This window comes from Rhinoraja longicauda, chromosome 2, assembly GCF_053455715.1.
Source record: "Rhinoraja longicauda isolate Sanriku21f chromosome 2, sRhiLon1.1, whole genome shotgun sequence".
NCBI classification, from domain to species: domain Eukaryota; kingdom Metazoa; phylum Chordata; class Chondrichthyes; order Rajiformes; family Arhynchobatidae; genus Rhinoraja; species Rhinoraja longicauda.
In genome coordinates, this window is record NC_135954.1 from 43,678,020 (window position 1) to 43,705,555 (window position 27,536).

At 47.0% G+C, this 27,536-nt stretch overlaps 2 protein-coding genes across 4 annotated transcripts in view; one reads left to right on the plus strand and one right to left on the minus strand.

Annotated features, from left to right (window-relative positions):
• The first annotated feature begins 12,743 nt into the window (after positions 1 to 12,743).
• On the plus strand, positions 12,744 to 25,071 carry sec61g (SEC61 translocon subunit gamma). The gene is made up of 4 exons (XM_078418388.1): positions 12,744 to 12,870; positions 19,048 to 19,147; positions 23,390 to 23,492; positions 24,962 to 25,071. Exons 2-4 carry the CDS (start codon positions 19,054 to 19,056, stop codon positions 24,969 to 24,971), a joined length of 207 nt encoding a protein of 68 aa, XP_078274514.1. The 5' UTR covers positions 12,744 to 12,870; positions 19,048 to 19,053; the 3' UTR covers positions 24,972 to 25,071.
• Positions 22,551 to 27,536, minus strand: part of tpk1 (thiamin pyrophosphokinase 1) — a 299,450-nt gene continuing 294,464 nt past the window's right edge. For all 3 annotated transcript variants that reach the window (XM_078418374.1, XM_078418380.1, XM_078418367.1), the window contains one exon: positions 22,551 to 25,263. In XM_078418374.1, coding sequence (XP_078274500.1) covers positions 25,115 to 25,263 — 149 coding nt within the window. In that variant the 3' untranslated portion in view covers positions 22,551 to 25,114. The remainder of the gene's footprint in view (positions 25,264 to 27,536) is intronic.

The window sequence follows — 27,536 nt, forward strand, 5'->3', positions numbered from 1 at the left end:
GTGACTAGTGGGGTACCGCAAGGCTCAGTGCTGGGACCCCAGTTATTTACAGTGTATATTAATGATTTGGACGAGGGAATTGAATGCAACATCTCTAAGTTTGCGGATGACACGAAGCTGGGTGGCAGTGTTAGCTGCGAGGAGGATGCTAGGAGGCTGCAGAGTGACTTGGATAGATTAGGCGAGTGGGCAAATGCATGGCAGATGCAATATAATGTGGATAAATGTGAGGTTATCCACTTTGGCGGCAAGAACAGGAAAGCAGAGTATTACCTGAATGGTGACCGATTGGGAGAAGGGGAGATGCAACGTGACCTGGGTGTCATGGTGCATCAGTCATTGAAAGCAAGCATGCAGGTGCAGCAGGCAGTGAAGAAAGCGAATGGTATGTTGGCATTCATAGCAAGAAGATTTGAGTTTAGGAGCAGGGAGGTTCTGCTGCAGTTGTACAGGGCCTTGGTGAGACCGCACCTGGAGTATTGTGTGCAGTTTTGGTCTCCTAACCTGAGGAAAGACGTTCTTGCCTTAGAGGGAGTACAGAGAAGGTTCACCAGATTAATCCCTGGGATGGCGGGACTTGCATATGAGGAAAGACTGGATAGACTGGGCTTGTACTCGCTGGAATTTAGAAGACTGAGGGGGGATCTTATAGAAACATATAAAATTCTTAAGGGGTTGGAGAGGCTAGATGCGGGAAGATTGTTTCCGATGTTGGGGGAGTCCAGAACCAGGGGTCACAGCTTAAGGATAAGGGGGAAGTCTTTTAGGACCGAGATGAGAAAACATTTCTTCACACAGAGAGTGGTGAGTCTGTGGAATTCTCTGCCACAGAAGCTAGTTGAGGCCAGTTCATTGGCTATATTTAAGAGGGAGTTAGATGTGGCCCTTTTTGCTAAAGGGATCAGGGGGTATGGAGAGAAGGCAGGTACAGGCTACTGAGCTGGATGATCAGCCATGATCATATTGAATGGCGGTGCAGGCTCGAAGGGCCGAATGGCCTACTCCTGCACCTATTTTCTATGTTTCTATGTTTCTATGAACACCAGGAACTGCAGATATTGGAATCTTGAGCAAAACACAAAGTGTTGGAGGAACTCCACGAATCAGGCAGTATCTGTGAAATAAATAGACATAAGATGTTTCTCATTGGGAGCCTTCTTCAGACTGATAGTAGTATTGAGGGAGAAAGTTGGAAAAGAGAGGTGGGAGGTTGAAAAAGCCTGGCAATTGATGGCAGTGTTTTGTATAGGCTGGAGTTTACAGGGAGGCTGCAATCCTTAGTAAATATGCAATCGTCAAGTACCTACTTTCATTTACATTGTCACAGGCACAAATAATGGTGTTTGTGTTTCTCTTTGGGGAACTTCAATAAAATGAATGGAGTGTAGAAAAATAAGGCAAGGGTGGACAGCTGATTGGAAAGATTTGGACAGGCAATTTCAAGAGGAGTAGGAATCAATTAAAGATTTGACAGTATGTTTTAAGGACTTTGGGGCGCTCTTTTCACATATAGCATTTAGTATTCATTTAGCATTTAGCACTAAATAACAACTAATAGCATTTAGTTCTTTGTTAATTTATTAACCTTTTTCAGCTTTCGTAAAAACATTTTTTGTTTCAATTTAGTTTAGTTTAGAAATACAGCGCAGAAACAGGCCCTTTGGCCCACCGAGTACGCACTGTACGCACATTAACACAAGCCTACACGATACTAGGGACAATTTACACTTATACCAAGTATACAAACCCAAGCCAATTAACCTACATACCTGTATGTCTTTGGAATGTGGGAGGAAACCAAACAACTCGGAGAAAACCCACGTGGTCACGGGGAGAACGTACAAACTCCGTACACACGGCACCCATAGTCCGGACCGAACCCGGGTCTCTGGCACTTCAAACACTGTCAGGGATCAACTCTACCACTGCGCCATGCCGTCCATAAATTTAAAACTTTACTTTTCAATTTTTATATTAGATTGATCATGATCAGATTATTAGTATGTCCCTGGGTAAGTCTTGTCATTAAATACCGTGGTTCACTAACCATTAAATTATAGATCATTCATCATTAGTGATCAGAAGTCTATAATCACTTAAAAAGGTCTGCGCAATTATTCTTTTTCTCCTTTCAGAAAAAATTAATCTGAACATCAAAGAATTGAAGGTATCTGTGTCCAATATCATTAGCCAGCCGTTCTTTCCTAGATAATCAACAGGAGGTGTCCTTTCTAACATAGTCCTCAACATTTTTATGCATCAAATGTGAAAAAGAGAAATTTTGCTTCTTAGGCTCAGCTGGCACAAAAAGCAAAACTTCTCTTTTGCACATATTGTTGCATAAAATACAACAAAACATGCATTGGAAGCAGTTGGAGCAGTTGATGCAAAAGATAGTTAAAGGATGTTCAGTGACTCCACACCTCCATCCCCCACCAGGAAGGCCTTAAAGCCCTTTGTTTCTTCCTCTAGCGCAAAACCTGCCAGTTTCCCTGTACCAACACTCTTCTCCGCCTCATGGAGTTGGTCCTTACACTACATAACTTCTCCATCGACTCCTCCCATTATGTCATAAGGTCATAAGTGATAGGAGCAGAATTGGGACATTAGGCCCAACAAGTCTGCTCCGCCATTTAATCATGGCTGATCTATTTCCCTCCTAACCCTGTTCTCCTGCCTTCTCCCCATAACCCATGACACCCGTACTAATCAAAAATCTATCTCTGCCTTAAAATATCCATTGACTTGGCCTCCGCAGCCTTCTGTAGCAAAGAATTCCGCAGATTCACCACCCTCTGACTAAAGAAATTCCTCCTCATCTCCTTCTTAAAGGAACATCCTTTAATTCTGAGCATATGACCTCTAGTCCTACACTCTCCCACTAATGGAAACATCCTAGTGTTCCATTTCCGCCCACTTCCTCCACAGTTCCTTCCTACACAGTTAAAAACATAACCATCATGACAAAATACAGGACAAACAGCATAAACATTTTAGAATGACAGAAAAATGTGAGGTGTTGCATTTTGGGAAGTCTAATATGGGCAGGACCTACACAGGGCTCCGGAGAGTGTTGTAGAACAGAGTGATCTAGATGTGCAAGTGCATGGTTCCATTAAGGTCAGGCAGCAGGTAGATAAGGTGGTCAAAGAGGCTTTTGGCACGTTGGCCTTCATCAGTCAGAGTATTGAGCATAGAAGTTGGGAGGTTATGCTGCAGTTGTATAAGACGTTGGCGAGACCGCATTTAGAGTATGGTGTTCAGTTCTGGGCACCATGTTATAGGAAAGATATTGTCAAGCTGGAAAGAGCACAGAGAAGATTTACGAGGATGTTGCCAGGACTGGAGGGTCTGAGCTACAGGGAGGGGTTGAGTAGGCTGGGACTCTATTCCTTGGAGCGCAGGAGGATGAGGGGTGATCTTATGGAAGTGTATAAAATCATGAGAGGAATAGATCGGGTAGATGCACAGTGTCTCTTGCCCAGAGTGGGGGGAATCAAGGACCAGAGGACATAGGTTTAAGGTGAAGGGTAAAATATTTAATAGGAATCTGAGGGGTACAGGGCAGGGCAGATTTGGAGGGATATTTTAGTTCCGTTCTCTGTGCACCAATCTGAAAGACTATTTAACAGATTAGACGGTCTCTGTGGATATTAACAGTGATCTTCTGATATAACTCTAAACAATCGAAACATTTAAAAAAAAATAAGATTTTGCCACTGCTTCATATATATATAATTGGTTCAGACATTCCACATATTTTTCCATGTAGTGGAAATATTAACTTTCCTACTTAAATGTGATTTCTAATCTTAGGGGCACTGGCAAAATGGCTCATTTTACATGATTGAAACACACAATCATCCATTTATCACCTAGTTTACTGAAAACCAGTCAACACCACCTGCAGAGATTGCTCTTTGAGGCTTGAGCTGGGGCAATTAACTATCAGCTTTATTCAATAAATCAAACTAGATTAAAAAAAATCCTTCTCTTAACTTCAGCTTCTATCTACTGGCATCACCACTGGGAGAAGAAAGCAAGTTAACATCATATTCAACTGGCATAACAAATATTTCAAGATAGTTAACAGTGTGGAAATTTTGCACAGTTGGAGCTTTCTTGACGAATTTCTTCTGCACCTTATCAAAAATATTCCTTCCGTTCTCTCCACTCTCCTCTTCTCCGAAACATAAAACACCGTTATCCTTCAACTGTTTTAGTTCAAATGAAGGGTCCTTGACATTCAATGTCTACTCTGTTTCTCTCCCTATTGATGCATTTGCAGCATTCACTGCTTTTATTTGGAATTTTTGTGGTTTGTTCAATATTAGTTGGTTAAAAAATAATGTTTGCACAGTGATAAGTAGGTTTCAGACTTAGGTGAGTAAACATATCTGAATGATCTTCTGGCATACTTCCAATAATAATGTATTATGTCATCTCAAAGATATATGGCCTTCTAAACGAACCAACATTTCCATGTTCTAGCATGTGGTTCAATGGTCATATCCACTGGGTATGCAGCAGGCTAGGAGTTGCGGGCATGAGAACTCATCTCTGAGGAGTACTAGCCTCCGGGAAAGCATCTTCCTTGCAGTCAGCCTGTCAAGCCCTTTAACAAATTTGTAAGTTTCGATGAGTTCTCTTATTCCTCTAAACATTAGCGAATTCAGTCACTGCCTGTTCTCTCCTCTCCACATACAGCAAAATTGCCTTCCTTAGAACCAGTCTAATGAATCTTTACTATGTTTGTTCTCTGGCAAATACATCCTTTCTTAGGTGACGCTATCAAAACTGTACATACTGATCAACATGCGGAATCATCAAGGCTCTTTACTGCAATATTTGCAAGAATCTGCTATAATCAAACCTTCTCATTACAAAGGCCAACATACCATTTGTTCAGCCAGACACCTCAGCCAAATCATTGCTGTAAATAGTGTATAGCTGTTCCGAAGCACCGATCCCCATGGTACTAGTCACGGCTTGCATCCTAAGGCAGGTCTGTTTCAGCATGTTACCCTTGAATCTAAACCTTACTGACAAACTTCTTGTGCGTGACTTCATCAAAAACGTGTAAGTGTGATGAAGGGAAGAATGATAGTTTAGTTTAGGAGCACTGAGAGGTTACAATTTTGTGCTACATATAGTAGTAATTAGGTTAGTATGTTAGGAAATGGTTCTTTGCCTCCAGAATAGTGGATGGATTGTACAGTGGACTCTGCTTGAGCAAATTACTTCATGTGAGACATGGATCTGTTTCTAGTTAGAGTGGGGACCACCTTACATAAAAGGCAAGGACACTAAGTCAGAGCTGCCCAGTCTCCTGGACAAATTCAAATGGCAGAAGGAGAAATTTTCCAGGGTTTTTTTTCCCAAAACAATCAATAGACAATAGGTGCAGGAGTAGGCCATTCGGCCCCTCAAGCCAGCACCGCCATTCAATGTGATCATGGCTGATCACTCTCAATCAGTACCCCGTTCCTGCCGTTTCCCCATACCCCCTGACTCCGCTATCCTTAAGAGCTCTATCTAGCTCTCTCTTGAATGCATTCAGAGAATTGGCCTCCATTACCTTCTGACGCAGAGAATTCCACAGATTCACAACTCTCTGACTGAAAATGTTTTTCCTCATCTCCATTCTAAATGGCCTACCCCTTATTCTTAAACTGTGGCCCCTTGTTCTGGACTCCCCCAACATTGGGAACATGTTTCCTGCCTCTAACATGTCCAACCCCTTAATAATCTTATACGTTTCGATAAGATCCCCTCTCATCCTTCTAAATTCCAGTGTATACAAGCCTAGTCGCTCCAGTCTTTGAACATATGACAGTCCCGCCATTCTGGGAATTAACCTAATAAACCTACGCTGCACACCCTCAATAGCATGAATATCCTTCCTCAAATTTGGAGACCAAAACTGCACACAGTACTCCAGGTGTGGTCTCACTAGGGCCCTGTACAACTGCATCAGTTGCCTTGCCTCCTGTGGGCCACGTTGAGGCTTTGGATCAGAGTGTATTCATTGTGATGTGAAAGTGGAGCACATATGGCAAGGGCTGGGTGGTTGTGGGCATTTTCCTGAGCATCATTGTAATATATTTTTATCATGGGGTTGTGATTCTTTAAAATATATAGATAACTAAATATGTAAGTAATCGCTTACAGTATCTGATTCCTAACTTATTTGAATGTTTGCCTTGTAGTGTTTTGAGGTTTGTGGCAAACTAACCCTGTGGTTGACTCAGAGTTTGGTTTACAATAAGAGTCTTTAATTTTTTTTTGTGCACAGTACTCTTAAATCAAGTTATTGAGCTTGAACTGGCATTTTAAGTCAAATGATAATATTTGTCATAAATCTGAAAAATGAAGTTTTGTATGTGTCTTTGGTGTTGCTTTTATGTATTTGCTGGTGAGGTTTGGGTGTCCAATCTGGTATTATTCAACATAGGCCTGAAAGCTGCAATAATTCAAATTGTCAACAATGGGACAGATGCAGCCTCCTTCTCCCCCCCCCTCCTTCCCCCCCCTCCTTCCCCCCCCCTCCTTCCCCCCCCCTCCTTCCCCCCCCCTCCTTCCCCCCCTCCTTCCCCCCCCCTCCTTCCCCCCCCCTCCTTCCCCCCCCCTCCTCCCCCCCCCCCTCCTTCCCCCCCCTCCTTCCCCCCCCTCCTCCCCCTTCCCCCCCTTCCCCCCTCCTCCCCCTTCCCCCCCTTCCCCCCTCCTCCCCCCCTCCTCCTCCCCCCTCCCCCCCCTCCTCCCCCCCCCCTCCTCCCCCCCTCCTCCCCCCCTCCTCCCCCCCTCCTCCCCCCTCCTCCCCCCTCCTTCCCCCCCTCCTTCCCCCCCTCCTTCCCCCCCTCCTTCCCCCCCTCCCCCCCCTCCTCCCCCCCTCCTCCCCCCCTCCCTCACTCCCCCCTCCTCCCCCCCTTCCCCCCTCCTCCCCCCCTCCTCCCCCCCTCCTCCCACCCCTTCCTCCCACCCCTTCCCCCCTCCTCCCCCCCCTCCTTCCCCCCCTCATCCCCCCTCCTTCCCCCCCTCCTCCCCCCCCTCCTCCCCCCCCTCCTCCCCCCCCTCCTCCCCCCCTTCCTCCCCCCCTCCTCCCCCCCTTCCTCCCCCCCCTCCTCCCCCCCCTTCCCCCCCTCCTTCCTCCTCCCCCCCTCCTCCCCCCCTCCTCCCCCCCTCCTCCCCTCCTCCCCCCTCCTCCCCCTCCTCCTCCCCCCCTCCTCCTCCCCCCCTCCCCCCCTCCTCCCCCCCCTCCTCCCCCCCCTCCTCCCCCCCCTCCTCCCCCCTCCTCCCCCCACCTCCCCCCCTCCTTCCCCCCATCCTCCCCCCCTCCTTCCCCCCCATCCTCCCCCCCTTCTTCCCCCTCGCCCCCTCCTTCCCCCTTGCCCCCCCCCCCCTCCTTCCCCCTCGCCCCCTCTCCTCCTTCCCCTCTTCCCCTTCCCTCTCCCCCTCCCAAACCCCCTCTCCCCCGATCTGCGGACCGCTGCCTGGGTCCCACTACACAGTAGCTAATTGGCCTGAAACGGAGGGGGGGGGGGGGGGTCAATTAATCTGACCTGAAGCTTCCTGTAGCCCCAACAGTATGGTCCGGATGATCTACAGTGGCACTGTGAGGTGGTTGCACTCCCAAGAAGTCTTGATAGCTTTGATAACCTGCTCTAAAAGCTGTGAGTGATAATTAATCATTGTTTTAATGTCTGACTTCCATTTCAAAAGCATTAAAATTTGAAGTAAATAATTCAAAAATCATAAATGTAACTAAAAAGTGAAGTTAATTGAAATGAGTGGGTAATTGAAAGCACCAAAATGAACTAATTGAACAAATGTAACTCACTTTCTTTGCCTCCTAAGCTGCAGCCCATTGATCACCACTGAAGTATTGAATTTTGCATGTGGTCTGACTTGGTGTAGGATCAAAGAGGCGATTCCCCAGTGTAAAAGCAGTGGGATCTCAGGAAGACTGGGCTCCACAATGAGTCTTCATGAGGAATCAATAGTGCAGCAATTCTGTCGGTAGACTTCTGTATTTGTAGGTGATTATGCGTAAGTCCTAAACTTACTGGCATTGATCATGTAACTCGGAAACTCAGAACTGGCTATTGAGATTCAGTTCATTGTTTTGAAATGCTGGGTGACAATTTTTAGACAGATTGTGCACATAGTAAACTTCCTCAGAGGGTTTGCTTTTACGTGAAAATATCTGAAATTTCCTAAAAGAAAATTTTCAGTTTAAAGAATGGAATATATAAATGACCTGGCTTTTAAACAAGCCACAGACAGATCAATATTTCCCCAAAGGTGGGATTTAATAATCATTCCAGCTTTTGAAGCGGGGTCTGATTCTCTCTTTCTCTTCTTTAATAAAAATCTCTTTACATCCATTTTATTGGCCCATTGGTTTGGTCATTCTTTGTACTATAGGTCAACAATTTACTTGTTTTTAAGATACATTCATGAAAATGTTTTAAAACCTGCTTTCTTGCCTTAAATTGAATTTCAGTCAGTCAAAGAATAGAATGGGCTTGATGAGAAATATAGGCAGCGTAGATTCTCAGGGATAAATCACCCCCCAAAATGAGTCTCTTTATGATTCCTTTATCCCTTGATTGCATTTGAGGTGGTATGCAAAATATGTTTTATTTCTAGAATTCCGATTAATATTTTCCTAATGTTCTATATGATTCCTTTTTGAGACCTCATTGACATTAATATTCATTAATGGTTAGAATTGGTGCCCACATTGAAACTGAATAGTGCCCCGGGAGTTGCATGATTAAAATATTTGATATAGAACATATAACTGATAACTGCGAGATGAAACTGCGAGAATTGAAAAAAAAGACAATTGGTTTTAGTTTAAAATAATACTCCCTCACAATGGACTAATATCCAATAAATCATGCAACACACCATCATCATTTAGAAAGGCACTGGTGACAGCTTGCATTTTTATCAATGAGAGAAGTGTAGCAGAGCCATGAATATTTATATGCATTTGGCAAGCGTCCCTATTCCACTTGCTTCATGATTATCTCCTCAATTTTCTCACTGACACGAAGGTAAAAAAAAAGTAAATCTCTTCTCCAAGAAGTTCAGATTCCAAGTTTCAAATTTTGCCTTTGCACAATACCTCAAGACAACATAACCTGATCTAAGCATTGGCACCTACTAGATTGTATCATAATCCCAGTGAAAGATTGCCAAGGATTTTGGCATCATGCACATGAACAACTGCTGGGCAGATCATATCCTCTTCTCCCACATCTGGGAAATGGAAGGCATGTCAAGGGATCTCAGAAATCTTGTAACCGTCACAAGAGATTAAAGGGCCTGTCCCAGTTATGCGATTTTTAAGGCGCCTGCCGGCGACTGTCAAAGTCGTAGCAGATCGCCAAAATTTTCTTTTACCCTACGACAATGACCAGGACAATGCCAAGTCAGGTCGATACAAGTTACTTTTTTTGTGAAACTAGCACCTGGCTAAGAGATTACACCGTCTTCGGAAACATTGCAAAATTCCCACGCTTACCTGACCATCATACTGTCGCCTCCAATCTACCTGTCAAATGTCCTGACGGTAAATAAATTGGTTAAACAAAACTATCTTCTGGTATCTTCAAATGCCTTTTCTTAATTTAATATTACGTGCTTCTAAATGCATCTGCGACAACCTAGCAAACCTGGGGACAGCATGCGACAGCGCCCGCAATAAGCTACGATACCTGGCGACAAGCCAGCTGTCACCGAGAAATTTCTATCTGGAAAAAATTTCCGCGACGCGCCGAGATCTGCTACGATTCATTGAAGACTCCTCACGATCATACCCGCGACACCCCGATGAACATTCGGCGACAGCCTAGTCGCTTTAAAATCGCCTAAGTGGGACAGGCCCTTAAGAGTACAACAGTAGCACAACTGGTAGTGCTGCTGTTTCAAAGCGCCAGGAACACTGGTCTGATGCTGACCTCGGGTGCTGTCTGATTGGAGTTTTTATGTTCTCTTTGTGACCTTTTGGGTTTCCTCTGGGTGCTGTGGTTTCCTCCCACATCCCAAAGACGTGGTGATTTCTAGGTTAATTAGCTTCTGTCAAATTGCTCCGAGTGTGAAGGGAGTGTATGCAAAAGTGGGAGTAACATGGAAGTAGTGTGAACAGGTGATCGATGGTGATTCTTTGGGCCAAAGGGCCTGTTTCCTTGCTGTATCTTTAAACTAAATGAAAATGCCCAAAGCTACCCTTAAAGCAAACAAATCGATTGTGATAACTACAGAGAGGTCCCCGAACGGTCTGCCACAGGGAAAGCTCCTTCTCAACAGTCTCCTCCCTGTAGCCATAGAGCGACTGCCACAGTATGTATTCCAGACAATCAATGGGCATGACCTTCACTGTCTGACAACTCCTAGAAATTATAGACAGCACCAGCAACCACTGTATGCCATCTTTTTCAAACTCATGGTCAAGTCAGAGATTTTGGAGATAGACACAAAGTGCTGGAGTAACTCAGCGGGTCAGGCAGCATTTCTGGAGGAAAAGGATGGGTGAAGTTTCAGGTTGTGACCCTTCTTCGTAGCATTCTTTTTCCCATCCTTTTTCTCCAGAGATGCGACTTCCCAAGTACAAAACCATGCTAACTATCCCTAATCAGACCTTATCCGTCTAAATGCCTGTATATCCTATCCCAGAATACTCTGTAGTAACTTTCTGACTACAGATGTTAAGCTCTTCTCCCTTCTCTCCCAGCCACAGGATGTCATGCAAGCCCTAATTTAAACCAATGGCTTCACTCAATCTTAGAGCAGAACTATGTTATTGCTGCAAACCTCTTCCAAATGCTCCTCACTGTACAATTTGATCTCGCCTCCAACAAAATCCCCACTGGAATGAAGCTAATCTACAGAATGAATAGAAATATTTGTCACTTCTGCTCCAGTACCAAGGCACCCTAACCGCTGTCATCAAGCTGTGGAGTGCAAAGATTGAATCTCTGCAAAGGTGGAGACTGGGCTCCAAACCCTATTGATTTATTCATTGAAATAAACAAGAGAATGGAACACAGACTAAACATCTATAAAATAAAGTTACTCTCCCAATCTTCACCCACAGTGCAATTCTGTCACCCCAACAGTAAGATTCCATGATGATATCCTGAAAAATGCTGTGCATGTACTATCTAAGTGATGTTTAAATGCTGTTATAGTACATGCCTCTACCATTTCCTTTGGCCTCATTCCATATACCCATTCCACACCCTTGTGTGAAAAAGTTACTCCTCAGGTCTTTCCGCTCTCACCATATGCTTATGCCCCTCTAGTTTTTGGACTCCTCGAACAATAGACAATAGGTGCAGAAGTTGGCCATTCGGCCCTTCGAGCCAGCACCGCCATTCAATGTGATCATGGCTGATCATTCACAATCAGTACCCCGTTCCTGCCTTCTCCCCATACCCCCTGACTCTGCTATCTTTAAGAGCTCTATCTAGCTCTCTCTTGAAAGCATCCAGAGAATTGCCCCCCACTGCCATCTGAGGCAGGGAATTCCACAGATTTATAACTGGCTGAAAACGTTTTTCCTCATCTCCGTTCTAAATGGCCTACCCCTTATTCTTAAACTGTGGCCCCTGGTTCTGGACTCCCCCAACATTGGGAACATGTTTCCTGCCTCTAACGTGCCCAATCCCTTAATAATCTTGTATGTTTCAATAAGATCCCCTCTCATCCTTCTAAATTCCAGCGTACACAAGCCTAGTCACTCCAGTCTTTCAACATACGACAGCCCTGCCATTCCGGGAATTAACCTAGTGAACCTATGCTGCATGCCCTCAATAGCAAGAATATTGTTCCTCAGGTTTGGAGACCAACACTGCACACAGTACTCCAGGTGCGGTCTCACTAGGACCCTGTACAACTGCAGAAGGACCTCTTTGCTACTATACTCAACTCCTCTTGTTATGAAGGCCAACATTCCATTGCCTTTCTTTACTGCCTGCTGTACCTGCATGCTTCCTTTCAGTGACTGATACACTAGGACACCCAGATCTCGTTGTACATCCTCTTTTCCTAACTTGACACCATTCAGATAATAATCTGCCTTCCTATTCTTACCACCAAAGTGGTAACCTGGGAAAAAATACTGTGGCTCTTCCCCATATCCATAATCTTGAGAGGTTACTAATAACACATAAATGGCAGCATTGTTTTGTACTTTGCAAATACTAAATATTTTGTTGATTAAATAGATCCTCTGAACTTTATAATTATTATCATACCCTATTTATTGTAAGCGGCCAAGTAAATTTTAGGAAACACTGCAAATGTTGGTTTGCAGAAAAACAAAGTGCTGGAGTAACTCAACGGGGCAGGCAGCATCTCTGGAGACGTTTTGGGTCGAGACCCTTCTTCAGGTCCAGAGATGCTGCCTGTCCCGCTGAGTTACTCGAGTTTTTTGTGTCTATCTCTCTTCTTCCACATATTTGGGTCTGGACGCACAGTACAGTAAAACGCTTTGTGTTGCATGGTTATTTATTTCTCACCATGTAAATGGTTTAATGTATTTGCGGAATGCAGTGAGCCCGCAGGGGACTGGAAGGTTGCCTGGAGAGGGACACACAATGCTGGGGTTACTCAGCGGGACCGGCAGCGTCATTGGAGAGGGAATGGATGACGTTCGGGTCGAGGGCTGTGCAAGGGGCGGGGCGATGACGTGTGATTGACAACGCCGCGTACGTCATCACGTGGAAGGCGGGTCCTTCACGCGGCAGCGCATGGCGTCATTTCCGCGTCGCGCATGCGCAGGTAGAGTTCCCTCTCAGTGCAACGTCAGCGGCTGGAAAACAACGACATCTTCACCGGAGAGAGGAGAGACAGAGAAAGGTAATGGTGGGGAGAGAGAGGGAGGGAGAGGGGGAGAGGGGAGAGGAGAGGGGGGGGGAGAGGGAGGGAGGGGAGAGGGAGGGAGGGGGGGAGAGGGAGGGGGGGGAGGGGGAGAGGGAGGGGAGGGGGAGAGGGAGAGGAGAGGGGGGGGAGGGGAGGGGGAGAGGGAGAGGAGAGGGGGGGGAGGGGAGGGGGAGAGGAGAGGGGGAGAGGAGAGGGGGAGGGGGAGGGAGGGGAGGGAGGGAGGGGGGAGAGGGAGGGGGAGGGAGGGGGGGAGGGGGAGGGAGGGGAGGGGGGGAGGGAGATGGAGAGGGAGGGAGGGGGAGGGAGAGGGAGGGAGGAGAGGGGGAGGGAGGGAGGGGAGAGGAGGGAGAAGAGGGAGAGGGAGGGGGAGAGAGGAGGGGAGAGGGGGGGGAGGGAGAGGAGGGAGGGAGAGGGAGGGAAGGGGGAGGGGGAGAGGGTTTGGGGGAGAGGGAGGGGGGGAGGGAGGGGAAGGGAGGGGGAGAGGGGGAGGGAGGGAGGAGGGGAGGGGGAGGGGGGGAGAGGGATAGGGAGGGAGAGGGAGGGAGGGAGGGGGGAGAGGGAGGGAGGGGGGGGAGAGAGGGAGGGGGGGGGGAGAGAGGGAGGGAGGGGAGAGAGGGAGGGAGGGGGGGGAGGGGGGGGAGGGGGGGGAGGGGGAGGGAGGGAGGGGGGGGAGGGGAAGGGGAGAGGGAGGGGGGGAGAGGGAGGGAGGGGGGGAGAGAGGGGAGGGGGGGGGGGAGAGAGGGGGGGGGGGAGGGGGGGAGAGAGGGAGAGGGAGGGAGGGGGGGAGAGGGAGGGAGGGGGGGAGAGGGAGGGAGGGGGGGAGAGGGAGGGAGGGGGGGAGAGGGAGGGAGGGGGGGGAGAGGGAGGGAGGGGGGGAGAGGGAGGGAGGGGGGGAGAGGGAGGGAGGGGGGGAGAGGGAGGGAGGGGGGGAGAGGGAGGGAGGGAGGGGGGGAGGGGGAGGGGGGGAGGGGAGAGGGAGGGAGGGAGAGGAGGGAGGGGGGGGAGGGAGGGAGGGAGGGGAGAGAGGGGGGGGGGAGGGGGGGGAGAGAGGGAGGGAGGGGGGAGAGAGGGAGGGAGGGGGAGGAGGAGGAGGGGAGGGAGGGAGGGGGGAGGGAGAGGGAGGGGGGGGAGGGAGGGAGGGAGGGGGGGAGAGGGAGGGAGGGGGGGGAGAGGGAGGGAGGGGGGGAGAGGGAGGGAGGGGGAGAGGGAGGGAGGGAGGGGGAGAGGGAGGGGGGGGAGAGGGAGGGGAGGGAGGGGGGGGGGGAGAGGGAGGGGGGGGAGAGGGATAGAGGGGGGGGAGAGGTAGGGAGTGGGGGGGAGAGGGAGGGAGGGGGGAGGGAGGGAGGGAGAGGAGGGGAGAGGGGTGGGGGAGGAGGGTGGAGGGGGGGAGAGGGATAGAGGGGGGGGAGAGGGGTAGAGGGGGGGAGAGGGATAGAGGGGGGGAGAGGTAGGGAGTGGGGGGGAGAGGGAGGGGGGGGGGGGGAGAGAGGGAGAGGGAGGGAGAGGGAGGGAGGAAGGGGGAGAGGGATGGAGGGTGGGAGGGGGAGAGATGGAGGGGGGGAGAGGGAGGGAGGAGGGAGAGGGAGGGGGAGGAGGGAGGGAGAGGGAGAGCGGGGAGGGGGGGAGGGAGGGGGGGAGAGGTAGTGGGTGGGATAGTGGGGGAGAGGGGGGAAAGGAGGGAGGGAGAGGGGGAGGTAGTGGTGGAGAGGGGGGGGAAAGGGGGGGAGAGGGAGAGAGATATATAATGGTGGGGAGAAGGAGGGAGGGAGAGAGAGATACTGGTGGGGGAGGGAGGGGTACTGAGGGAGGGGGATACTGGCGGGGGGAAGAGGTAAGGGGACAGGGAGGGGTACTGGTGGGGGGAGAGGAGTACTGTTGGGGGGAGAAGGAGGGGTACTGGCGGGGCGGGAGGGAGGGGTACTGGCGGGGAGAGAGTGGGGGAGGAGGGGCACCAGCAGAGGGGGTACACTCGGAATTTGGGGATGATATTATGAAAGGAGTTTGAAGGGGAGGAAGGTATAATGAGGGGTGTTGCAACTTCTGAGGCCGTGGGTAAAGTTGGGGAAAGGGAAGAAGGTGGGGAATGAGGCTGGGTATCTGTTTTAGGAAGAATGAGAGAGCCTGTGGAATTCCTGATGGGGAAGGAGTAATGGCGAGAGAGGGAGGAGGAAGGGGGAAGAGAGGGAGGGGGGAGAGGGAGGAGGGGGGGAGAGGGAGGGAGGGGGAGAGGGAAGGGTGGGGAGGAGGGGGGAGAGGAGGGGGAGGGAGGGAGGGAGGGGGGAGGAGGGGAGGGGGAGAGGGAGGGAGGGGGGGAGAGGGAGGGAGGGGGAGGGGGGGGAGAGGGAGGGGAGAGGAGGGAGGGGGGGAGGAGGGAGGGGGGGAGAGGGAGAGGAGGGAGGGGGAGAGGGAGGGAGAGGGGGGGAGAGGAGGGAGGGGGAGAGAGAGGGGGGAGGGGGAGAGGGAGGGGAGGGGGAGAGGGTTTGGGGAGAGGGAGGGAGGGGGGGAGAGAGGGAGGGGAGAGAGGGAGGGAGTGGGGGGGAGGGAGGGGGGGGAGAGAGGGAGGGAGGGGGAGGAGGAGGGGGAGGGAGGGAGGGAGGGGGGAGAGGAGGGAGGGGGGGGAGAGGGAGGGAGGGGGGGAGAGGATAGAGGGGGGGGGAGAGGTAGGGAGTGGGGGGGAGAGGGGGAGAGGGAGGGAGGGGGGAGGGGGAGAGAGGGAGAGGGAGGGAGGGAGGGAGAGGGAGGGAGGGAGGGAGAGGGAGGGAGGAAGGGGGAGAGGGATGGAGGGTGGGAGGGGGAGAGGGGGAGAGGGAATGGGGAGAGGGAGGGGGGGGAGGAGGGAGGAGAGGGAGAGCGGGGAGGGAGAGCGGGGAGGGAGGGGGGGAGAGGTAGTGGGTGGGATAGTGGGGGGAGAGGGGGAAAGGAGGGAGGGAGAGGGGGAGGTAGTGGTGGAGAGGGAGGGGGAAAGGGGGGGAGAGGGAGAGAGATATATAATGGTGGGGAGAAGGAGGGAGGGAGAGAGATACTGGTGGGGGAGGGAGGGGTACTGAGGGAGGGGGATACTGGCGGGGGGAAGAGGTAAGGGGACAGGGAGGGGTACTGGTGGGGGGAGAGGAGGGTGGAGTACTGTTGGGGGGAGAAGGAGGGGTACTGGCGGGGCGGGAGGGAGGGGTACTGGCGGGGAGAGAGTGGGGGAGGAGGGGCACCAGCAGAGGGGGTACACTCGGAATTTGGGGATGATATTATGAAAGGAGTTTGAAGGGGAGGAAGGTATAATGAGGGGTGTTGCAACTTCTGAGGCTGTGGGTAAAGTTGGGGAAAGGGAAGAAGGTGGGGAATGAGGCTGGGTATCTGTTTTAGGAAGAATGAGAGAGCCTGTGGAATTCCTGATGGGGAAGGAGTAATGGCGAGAGAGGGAGGAGGAAGGGGGAAGAGTGGGTGGGGAAGGAAGGGTGGAGGGATGAGTGAACCAGAAGTTGTGGAGTGTCCAGATGGAAGGCATGCAGTGATGGAGAGGGAAAAATGTGAGAGAATCACTTTGAAAGTGGTGGGAATGTGTTTGATGTGGAAGCTGGTGGGGGTGAAGGGTGAGGGCCAGGGAAACACATTCTGACTGGGATAAAGGGCAGAGGGTAAGAGCAGAAATGCTAGGATCAGTGGTGACTTGGGAAGGAGTGCCCTCGTTAACTGGGATGGGAGAAACCATGTCTCAGGTGCCAGTAGAAAGTCTGATCATGAGGGGAGTTGCAGTAGAAATGGAAGAGTTATGAAAAAGGGATGGCGTTCTTGCTGGAGACAGGGTTTGAAAAGATATGGTCTGTAGGGTTGGTGTGTTTGTAGCAGATGACTGCATAGTCAAACACTTGAGGTGGATCAAGGGGAGAGAGGTATAAGAGGTGGCCGAGTGAATTTGAGGGCTTGGTGGTGAAGTTGATAATATTGGTGGTTTCAACATGGGTGCAGGAGGCATCCCCAAAGCAGTTGGCAATGTCATGGACAAATTGGGGAGTAGTGTCATGGTACATTTGGAACAAAGTAATATATCAATACCACAGAATGTTTAATGTAGCCAACAAAAAAGACATGTTCATGTGGTACCATTTGAGTGCCCATTACCACACCATTAATTTGAAAAAAATGAGAGGAATCAAAAATTGTTGAAGGTGAGAACAAATTCTCCCAAGTAGGAGGTGATTATTAGTGGAGGGGAACTGGCTAGGTCTCTGTTGTCGGAAGAAATGGAAGCCCCAAGGACTTCCTGATGGGGAATGGAGCAGGACTGAATGTCCATGGTAATGATCAGATGATTAGGGGGGGGGGGGGGGGGGGAAAGAGGAAGTGGAAGTTGTTGAAGTGGTGGAGAAAATGTGAGAAGCAGGTGGGAAGGGGTTGCATTATGTTGGTGGGGGGGGCGGGGTGGAACAAAGATAGATCAAGGAATTAGACAGGCAAGGAAGCAGAAACAATGGGCATGCCAGGGCAATCCCAACTGTGGGCCTTGATAGGAGGTAAAATTGGGCAGTGCGGGGTTCGGAAACTCAAGTTGAAGGCTGTGAAGGGGAGATTGCCAGACGTAATGAGATCTGGTTTGGGATACAGTGGCCTGGTGTTTGTTGACTGAAGCACAATGTTGGTTGACCAGATGATTTGATCCGTTATGGTAGGAAAATGACTGCAGATGCTGGTACAAATCGAAGGTATTTATTCACAAAATGCTGGAGAAGGGTCTCGACCCGAAACATCGCCCATTCCTTCTCTCCAGAGATGCTGCCTGACCTGCTGAGTTACTCCAGCATTTTGTGAATAAATACCTTTGATCCATTATGATGGAGGCCTGGTGTTGCAGACGCTGCAATTTTGACAACATCATGATTTAATTTGGGTAGCACAGGGTAACGGTTGACAGATATTTTTAGAAGGTTGTTAACACGTGGGTTTTGTGTGGTTCCATATTCAGGGATATATGGGTTTACTTTTCAGCCAGTCAGTGGGGTTTAAGAGGCTTATCAGACCTGGTGTGCAGGCCTAGTCCTGCGAGGTGGTGTTAAGATAGGCAGCTCTTCAGCAACTGGCACGATGGGCTGAATGGCCTCCTTGAATGTCACAAATTTTCTAGAATTGTATTTGTACTGGGATTCTCTGATTATTGTTTGCCTTGATACTTTTGGAAGTTAAACAATCACATCTCGGTGCTTGCAATTCAAACCCATTGCAGTTTGCTCATCCAACACACAGTAAAAACTTACAACGAGGGGAACATTTGTCAATTCCAGGTATTATGGCCATATTTTGATTTTTGGAACAATCCAAGTACATGGAAATGACATGTTATCTAAAAGGTAACAATAAACTTTAAAGAAATGAATGGTGTTTTATACAGGATTTTTTGCATAACCAGATTGTCAAATAGCAGATAGCCCCGGAAACACTCAACACAAGTAGGATATATGACCTCGCAAGCTTTTCTTGTTATTCAATAAGATAATATCTGATCCAATTTTCATGTCCAATTTCATGTACTTTTCTCCAACTCTATGATTCTACTACTTGAAGAAATCTATCTTGACCTTGAATATATTTGAGAATTGAGTCTCCAAAGCTTTCTGAGGCAAGGAGTTTTAAAGACTCATTCCTATTGGGAGAACTTATGACCATGTGGGTTTCATCCAGGTGTTCTGTTTTCTGTCCACATTCCACAGCTGTATGGGCTGGTTGGTTAATTGGCCAATGTAAACTGCCCCAAATGTGTGGGGGGAATGGAGAATCTGGGTTGTTAGAGAGGAACATCATGGACAGATAGGGCATGGACACCAGCCCTCTGGACAATCGAGTCCATGTTGACTGTCAAGTACCCATTGCTCTAATCCTACCCTAACCCATTTTATCCTTCCTATAAGTCTGGCCCGGCAGCTTCCCCCTGCAGGCCGCGGCCCATCAGTCTAGTTGAGTCTGGTCACCTGGATTTAGTATTTTCATCTGAGTGGCCATCTTAATTGCACATGGTTCGTAACTGGTTTTTCCACACATTGCCAGGTCAAGTGTCACTGGGTTTCAGAATTGTTGAAGGCGCTTATCATAAATAATATCTGAACCAGTGATTTTGTAAAGATTAAAGCATTCTGCATCAAGGCACATTTCTTTTTGCTTGCCTAACAGGACACAATGGATCAAGTAATGCAATTTGTGGAGCCCAGTCGCCAGTTTGTGAAAGATTCGATCAGACTTGTGAAAAGATGTACAAAGCCAGACAGGAAAGGTACAGTATTATTGCGCTTTATTTTGGGATACCTATTCTGGTCTGAAGACAAAGTGTAAGGCAAAGTTCTTAGGGGGAGGGGGGGATTCCAATTATTCTTATTAGTTACTCATCTGGGTGGTTAAAGGTCTAGTCTGTCACTCTGGTTCTTTGTTCTTAGGTGGTTTAGATGTTCATTGTGTAATCTGCTGGTAAAAACTGAAAAACCTGTCAAAGGAACCTTGTGTTCCATAGAAGGGTTCTGAAGTAAATGAAAGAGACAAAGTGCTGGAGTATCACATTGGTCAGGTAATGGATAGCATCTCTGGTGATCGTGGATAGGTCACGTTTCAGGTAGGGACCCTTCAGTGTGAAATTATGGATTTTCCACTGTTTAGAAACAGGAAGAAATTATGGAGAATGGGACGATTTTTTGGGGGGGGTGATGTGAAGGGGGGCAGAGTCTGAGGATTTTTTGGGGGGTTCTCCGTTATATGTCACTGACAATTTGCCTTGCCTTTGCAGAGACTATGTACACACTTTTTGAGAGAAATTATATGTGGAAAAATGAAAAATAGCTGGAATTATTAAGCTCATAAGTTATCGGAGCAGAATTAGGCCATTCAGTCTGCTTCGCCATTCAATCATGGCTGATCTATCTTTTCCTCCCAACCCCATTCTCCTGCCTTCTCCCCATAACCCCTGACACCTGTACTAATCAAAAATCTATCAATCTCCACTTTAAAAATATCCATTGACTTGGCCTCCACAGGCTTCTGTGGCAATGAATTGCATAGATTCACCATGCTCCGACTAAAGAAATTCCTCCATCTTTTTAAAGGTGCGTCCTTTTATTGTGAGGCTATGGCCTCTGGTCCTAGACTCTCCCATTAGTGGAAACATCCTCTCCACATCCCCTCTATCCAGGCCTTTCATAATTCGGTAAGTTTCAATGACGTTCCCCCTTCATCCTTTCATACTCCAGTGAGTACAGGCATAATGCTGTCAAACGCACATCATATGTTAACCCAATCATCCCTGGGATCACTCTTGTAAACCTCCTCTGGACATTCTCCAACGTTAGCTCTGATATGGGGCCCAAAACGGCTCACAATACTCCAAATCTGGCCTGACCATTGCCTTATAAAGCCTCAGCATTACATCCCTGTTTTTATATTCTATTCCTCTTGAAATAAATGTTAATTTGCCTTACTTACTACTCATTTGACGTGCAAATCAACTATTTTGGGAATCCTGCATCAGCACTCGGGCCTTTGCACATCTGCTTTCTGAAGTCAAGGGTCAGTATTGTCACATGTACCAATTAAGGTACAGTGAAACTCAAATTACCATATAGGCATACATAAAAAAGCACCAAGACACACAACTACATAAAAGTTAACATAAACATCCCCCACAGCGGATTCCCCACATTCCTCACTGTGATGGAAGGCAATAAAGTCCATTCTTCCTCTTTGTTCTCCCGCGGTCGTGGCAGTCGAGCCATCCGAAGTCGGGGTAATCGAAGCTCCCACAGCCGACGATCGAAGCTCCCGCGTCGGGGCGGTCGAAGCCCCTGTGGCTTGGAGCTCCCGAAGTCGGTCTCTAACCAGGGATCGCGAGCTCGACGATGTTAAGTCTGCAGGCTCCCGCGATTGGAGCTCCGAAAGTCGGTCCCCAGCAGAGGCCGCCAACTCCTCGATGTTAGGCCGCAGTGCGGACGGAGATACAATGCGGAAAAAAATCGCATCTCCGTCAAGGCAAGAGATTTAAAAAAGTTTCCCCCATCCCCCCCACATAAAACAAGCTAAAAAACACTAAAACATACTAAAAAAACAACAAAGAAGGAAGGGACAGACTGTTGGTGAGGCAGCCATTGCTGGTGCCACCCGGTGGTTCTCTCCCCATTTAGAAAATAGTCTATGCCTTTATCCTACTACCAAAATGCATTACACCTTACTTTGCAACAAATGCTTTATTCCATCTGCCATTTAGTTACCCACTCTCCCAACCAGTTGAAGTCCTTCTGCATTGTCCCTACTTTCTCTACACTACCTATCTTCGTATTATCTGCAAACTTGGCCACAAAGCCTTCAATTCCTTCATTCAAATCATTAATATACATCATGAAGAGTAGCGTCCCCAGCACCGACTTCTGTGGAACTCCACTATTCATTGGCAGCCAACCAGAAAAAGCCCCCTTTATTGCCTTCTGCCATCTAGCCAACCTGCTATCCATGCTAGCATCTTCCCTTTGATACCATGGGCTCTCATCTTAAGCAGCCTCGCATATGGCACCTTATAAAAGTCCTTCTGAAAATCTAGGTAAATAACATCCTCTCACTTTGTCTATCCTGCTATTTACTTCTAAAAATTCCAAAAGGTTCGTCAGGCAAGATCTCTCCTTCACAAAACTATGCTGACTTCAGCCTATTTTTATGTATCATAAAATACTGGAGTAACTCAGCAGGTCAGGCAGCATCTAGGAGAGAGGGAATGGGTGACGTTTCGGGTCGAGACCCTTTTTCAGACTGAGTTACAGACTGAGTTTGACCTGCTGAGTTACTCCAGCATTTTGTGATACCTTCGATTTGTACCAGCATCTGCAGTTATTTTCCGACACTACTCAGCCTATTTTATCATGAGCTTCCTGTGGTTGATGCAGTTTTATGGCCTTGGGGATTTACAGTCCATAAATTTAGTCTGTTTTTATTAAATCTTGCTCAAAAAATTGTTTTGAAATATTACGGTCCTGTAGCCATTATTTTTTTTGAATGTTGTTAAATAATGGTGTTCCTAATTCAATGTTTCCAATAACATTACCAATAGTTCAATCAAATTTTCATGTGATTTCAAGATGTAATCTGTGTTACTGACAAAGTTACAAAGCACACCGGCTCCTCCTTTTGTTCCCACCCCCTCCCCTCATAGTGGTTCCCCCATGCCGGGACCTCCCTCACGGCAGCCCCCCAAGCTGGGTCCTCCATTGTTCTTCCCCTCCCCCTCACGGTGGTCCTCCACGCTCATCGACCCGCGAGGCTCCATCGTCGCGAGGCTTCACCGCCGCCGATGCCTCACCGCTGTCAACGTTACACTTCATGCCTCTGTGGTGCTGACCCGGGCCCCAGCCGGACTCCAACCCGCCAGGCCCCGACTGGGCCCCGATCCGGGCTTCTACGCGGCGATCCAGGCATCGAGACCGCGGCTCCTCGATAGAGGCCTCTGGCCGCGTTTCTACAACCATAGTATTTTGACAATTCTAAATATAACCTGGTTTGGCATAGTTATAGAGAGGCAGAAAGCAAACTCCAGATGAAAATGTATTTGCAGATTTCTTGCGGCGGGAGATATTTGTTGTTTGTTGGAAATACCCATGAGTGGCATGTACGAATACACAGAACAAGGTGTAATTCAAAATTGCATTCTTTAATAGAATATTTTAAAGTACTATCGTAATAGCGTAAAATACATTATTCTTGTGACGAGCAAATTGCCAAACAGGTGATAAAGGTTGATTGATGCTGCTGAGTATTGGGAAAACCTCTGGGCTGAGCAGAAATTTAAAATTGCGTGCTCTTAGATTTGACGGTAATTTAAAATCTTTTTTTATTTGCATTAAGTTAGCGATATGGTGCACATGGTTAATACTGCAATGAAGATAATGTAGACTTGATTTACAGTTATTTAAAGTATTTGTAGTTGTCATTTGAAGAGGGGAAAATGATTTTGAGAAGTTATAAAGTTTTAAAAATGTTTTGAAAACCATTAACTTGTCATTGTAATACAAAGAACACATTTGATCCCTTTTAATCTTTTCCTGCAAATAATTAACTGGCAATTTACCTAACGAGGTTTTTATGGTGTTTGAACACTGATGCGAAAGGCACATTAATTATCTGATTTGGTCGAAGGGAATTTTGGAGGACAGTTGGAGATGGTTACATTAGTGTGTTGCATATAGTCCAAGCTGGAGACAGGGAAAGCAGTATTTTCTCCCTAAAGTGTTGATTGTCATTAAAAAAAAACATGATTCTTTATCATTATTGAATTCCAATTTTTGGATTTAAATTCCCCTGCTGCTGTGGGTGAATAATGTTCACACATTCAGGGATCCGTTTCCTATTCCAGTAATTCAACCTAGCTACCGGCCTAATTTGTCAAAAAATACTGCTCTTCCTAAAATACCGCTCTTCTGTAGTTACCCAATGGCTTGGAAAAATTAATCAAATTTTTGAGAGTTTCCTATGTGTTAACTTGTTACAGAATTTCAGAAGATTGCTATGGCAACGGCTATTGGATTTGCCATCATGGGATTCATTGGATTCTTTGTGAAGCTCATCCACATCCCAATTAATAACATTATTGTGTAAGTATTGTGAGTTATTGAGTGAAAAAAATTGCATCGTTCGCTTACAAAACACATTAAATTGCTGGAGAAATTTTTCATTTCAAAATTGTGCTTGTGAAAATGTTGAAGTACAATTAAGTAGTTATTGACTGGATTTGGAGAATAATTTAACAGATTTAGATTTGGCTGCTATTATAATCGCAGGTATGACAATTTTCATTTTCTATATGAACGTAGTTACATAAATGAAACTCGCCAAAGCAATTTGCTTTGACATGATGAGCTCCTCCAGCAGTTTTTGCTTCACTTTCCAACATCTGCACTTTAGTCTCCAATTCGCATTTGCTTAATGTCACCTTAATATTCAGAATATTACTCTCAATTGGTGACAATTTAAAAAAAATCTGATCTGAATTCGAAGTAAACATCTGATAGATGAAATACCTGTAAGTGTTATGTCATGTGAAGATAAAGGATGTTAAACCCTGCAGAATGAGCAAAGGGGATGGTTTTATTGGATCTCCAATTAAAACCGAGCAATTGGAATAGCTCAAGATGCCCAGCAGCAAATGGATTTGGATCACTTCGATAAGTGCGGTATATCTGAAAGCTGTGAAGGGTCTCGACCCGAAATGTCACCCATTGAGTCTGAAGAAGGTCTTGACCCAAAACATCACCCATTCCTTCTCTCCAGAGATGCTGCCTGTCCAGCTGAGTGACTCCAGCATTTTGTGTCTAGCTAGAGAATGTGTTGCTTGTAATTTTACAAAAATAGCCACGTGCAACTAGAGCAAGCTATGCTAAGGATTTTGAATATAGTGGATAGTAAGTGTTGTGTCTTTTGCAGAATAAAATTGCTGATTTTCTGGAATATAAAAGACGAAAATAATTTTTCTTCTTGATTAAAAAATATACAAGCTTTCCAACCAAACTGGAATGGATTGGCTGTTTAAAAAAAAATGTATATGACATTGCCACTCTATTGGCACTTGCACATCTCATTAGAAACTTGTGACAAAATTCTTCTAATTGTAGTCCAGGATTTGCCTCAATCCCCAATGTAATTGTGTGGTTCGAAGAAGGTGACATTCAATAGTAATGCTACCAGTTACTGATCTCTTAAACGCCATTCTTAAGTCATGTGTCACCTTTAACTGTGTTGATTTTGTTTTATTAAGCAATACTTCAATTTATTGTGGGATGCTGTAATTTAAAGATAGTTGCACAATAAATGTTTTTTAAAACAAGTTCCCCACTTGAGGGAAGCTGCAAAGCAACTTGTGTTCCCATTTTTGTTGGTAATCAATAGACAGTTCTGAAGAACTGGAGAATTTACTAGAAAAATGCATGGCTTTGAGGTAAATGTAAATACTTTGATAATCTGCTGTGGATGGCTGACTGGAGTTGCACGGAAGGCATTCAATCAATGGATATTGTTTAATGGATATTGTTTGAATCTAATGGATATTATTTGAATCTCTTCACAGTGGTGGTTAGAACTGACTCGATGGTGTTGGGATAGAAAACGAAGATGGGAGGACAGCAAGGAACACTTTATATATTGTGCTTCAGTCAATAAAACTTGTTTTGATTTGTACATGACTTTTTCTTCCTTAAGATGCACTGCGTTCTATTCCGCTTCATTTTAAAGCGCACACTGTTCTTTCAAGTTGCCTCTTGATTCCCATTGTCCACAGCAGAGGCTCGTCGGTTTCTACTGTGACGGTCCCACTTCCATCGTAAGTGTTAGAGGTGCTGACCAGTTTCCCAAACTGAAGTACTTCATTGGCTGTAAAAGAAAATTGGTAGAGATTTGTGAAATTCACGTTTTTAGACTACAACTAACGTCATCCGTGCCAAACTCTGAGGAGGCTGCAGCTTTTCCTTCTGAGGGTACAGTCACACATGAGTAACCTTTAGCTCTAGCTTCAAGCATCATGCTTCCATCCATATACAGTAAACACCACCTGATCCTTGTCAGCAGGAAGTGCAGTGAGTTTGCCTAACAATGGTGTAATTGTTGAGACTTACAGAACCCAGTGGCTTTACTCTGTTGTGTCCTTTCATATTTGTGATGGTGAGGGAGTTTGGGGTAGAGGCAATGAGGCCTTTCCCCAATCTATGCCAAAAGATGTCAAACGAGTTCCATGTAAATTATCCGTGAAATGAAGTAACATCAGCGTGCACTGGTCATACCTGCGTGTCGATGATTGGTAAAGTGGTATGGTTAGTGGGCTGGGGTTGATCTGCTGAAATTGAGTCTCCCCAAGTGAGTAAGTATTGCATTACAACTTCAAGGTAAGTAACAGACAGGTGCCATCCAGTTCACCCTGTTGCTTCTGAACTATTTCAGGAAAATGAATGAAGGGAGAATGCTACTGCAGTTGAGGATATATTTTCTCTTGGCACCCACATCCTTTTATAGAAGGAATTGTATGTGCACTAATATTCTTCCAGGAGATGGTGCTGTTGGACAGTTGAAAATCCTGTCATAAATTAGAATTGAGCAATGCAGGGAAACAGGATGGCTATACACCGGAGAGCCATTTCTAGAAACCATCCAGCCTCAGAGGCCATGTATGTGGTCCATGCAATGGATTTCATCAGACACTGACACCATTTAAATTTTTTTCATAATTGAGAAAAATGTCTGACATTAGTCAACTGCTTTTCATAAAATCACTACCGCCCAGCTGTGTCGAGTTATCTATAAATATTATTTTGATGACACCCATTTAAGTAGTAGATTTCACATTAGTAAAACTAGTACATAGAACCTTTGTGCATATAATACCCCTCAAATCATTGTGCTGACTCTACCTTGCCATTTCTTTAAATAATTGACTATCCTTTAAAATAATTAATTTCTTCTATGCAGCGGTACACGTTTCTGTCAGGTCACTGATATAGCACAGAAGCAGGCCGTTTGGCCCATATCCCTCTAAACCTTTCCTATCCATGCACCTGTCCAAATGTCTTTTAAATGTTATAGTTTCTGCCTCAGCTATGTCTGGCAGCTCATTTCATACACTCTCCACCCTCTGTATGAAAAAGTTGCCCCTCAGATTCCAATTAAATATTTCCCTCTCATCTTAAACATACATCACCTGGTTCTTGATTCCCCCACACTGGGTAAAAGACTCTAACCCCATTTATACACCTCTATAAGATCACCCTCTGCTTCCTGTGCTCCAAGGAATAAAGTCCTAGGTGGCTCAAACCTTTAGCCTGAGTTCTGGCAACATCCTTGTAAACCTCTGCACATTTTCCAGCTTAATGACATCCTTCCTGTATTATCTACATTAATGACTTGGAGGAGGGATCAAGGGTGTGAGTCTCTACGCCATCTAATCCCCTCATGATCCTATCATCTCTCATCTTCCTATGTTCCAGGAATACAGTCCTAGCCAGCCTCACCCACTTTAGCTCAGGCTCTCAATTCTTGGCAACATCCTCAAATCTCTGCACTCTTTCCAGCTTACCATCTTTTCTATCGCAGGATGCCCAAAACTGAACACGCTGCTCCAACTGTAACCAGTGCCTTGTACAGCTGTAACATAACATCCCAAGTAGGGTCAGTGTCAACAGGTTGGGCCAGTTAGCCTGTTTTAATGCTGCACAATGTGTAGCATGGTCAACAATTGTGTAGCTGGTCAACAATTGCATTGGGAGATACCACCAAAGATGCACTGGTGAGTAACTACAGTGGATCTTGCATTTGGGCTATACTGCAGCATGATACATGGGTGGGTGACTGTTTAGGGTGGTAGATCAAGACGATCGTTTTATCCTAGATTGTCATGTGTTTTATCTGTTACTGGTGCAACGCTCCCCTAAAGAGATGAAGAATATTCCCGTCTTCTGCCTTATGGATGGTGGAAAGGCTTTGAGGTGTGAGGAGCCTGCAGGCTAAAGGTAATTTGCTGGCTCGGGTCATCCAGTTTTCTAAGGTTTCAGAGAGACTTGATCCCAATTTAAGTTTCTTCTAGCGACAATATTTGTAATGGAATGGGATCATAATGAGTCCACGTAAATGGCCATTGTGAGGACTATTGAACTGCT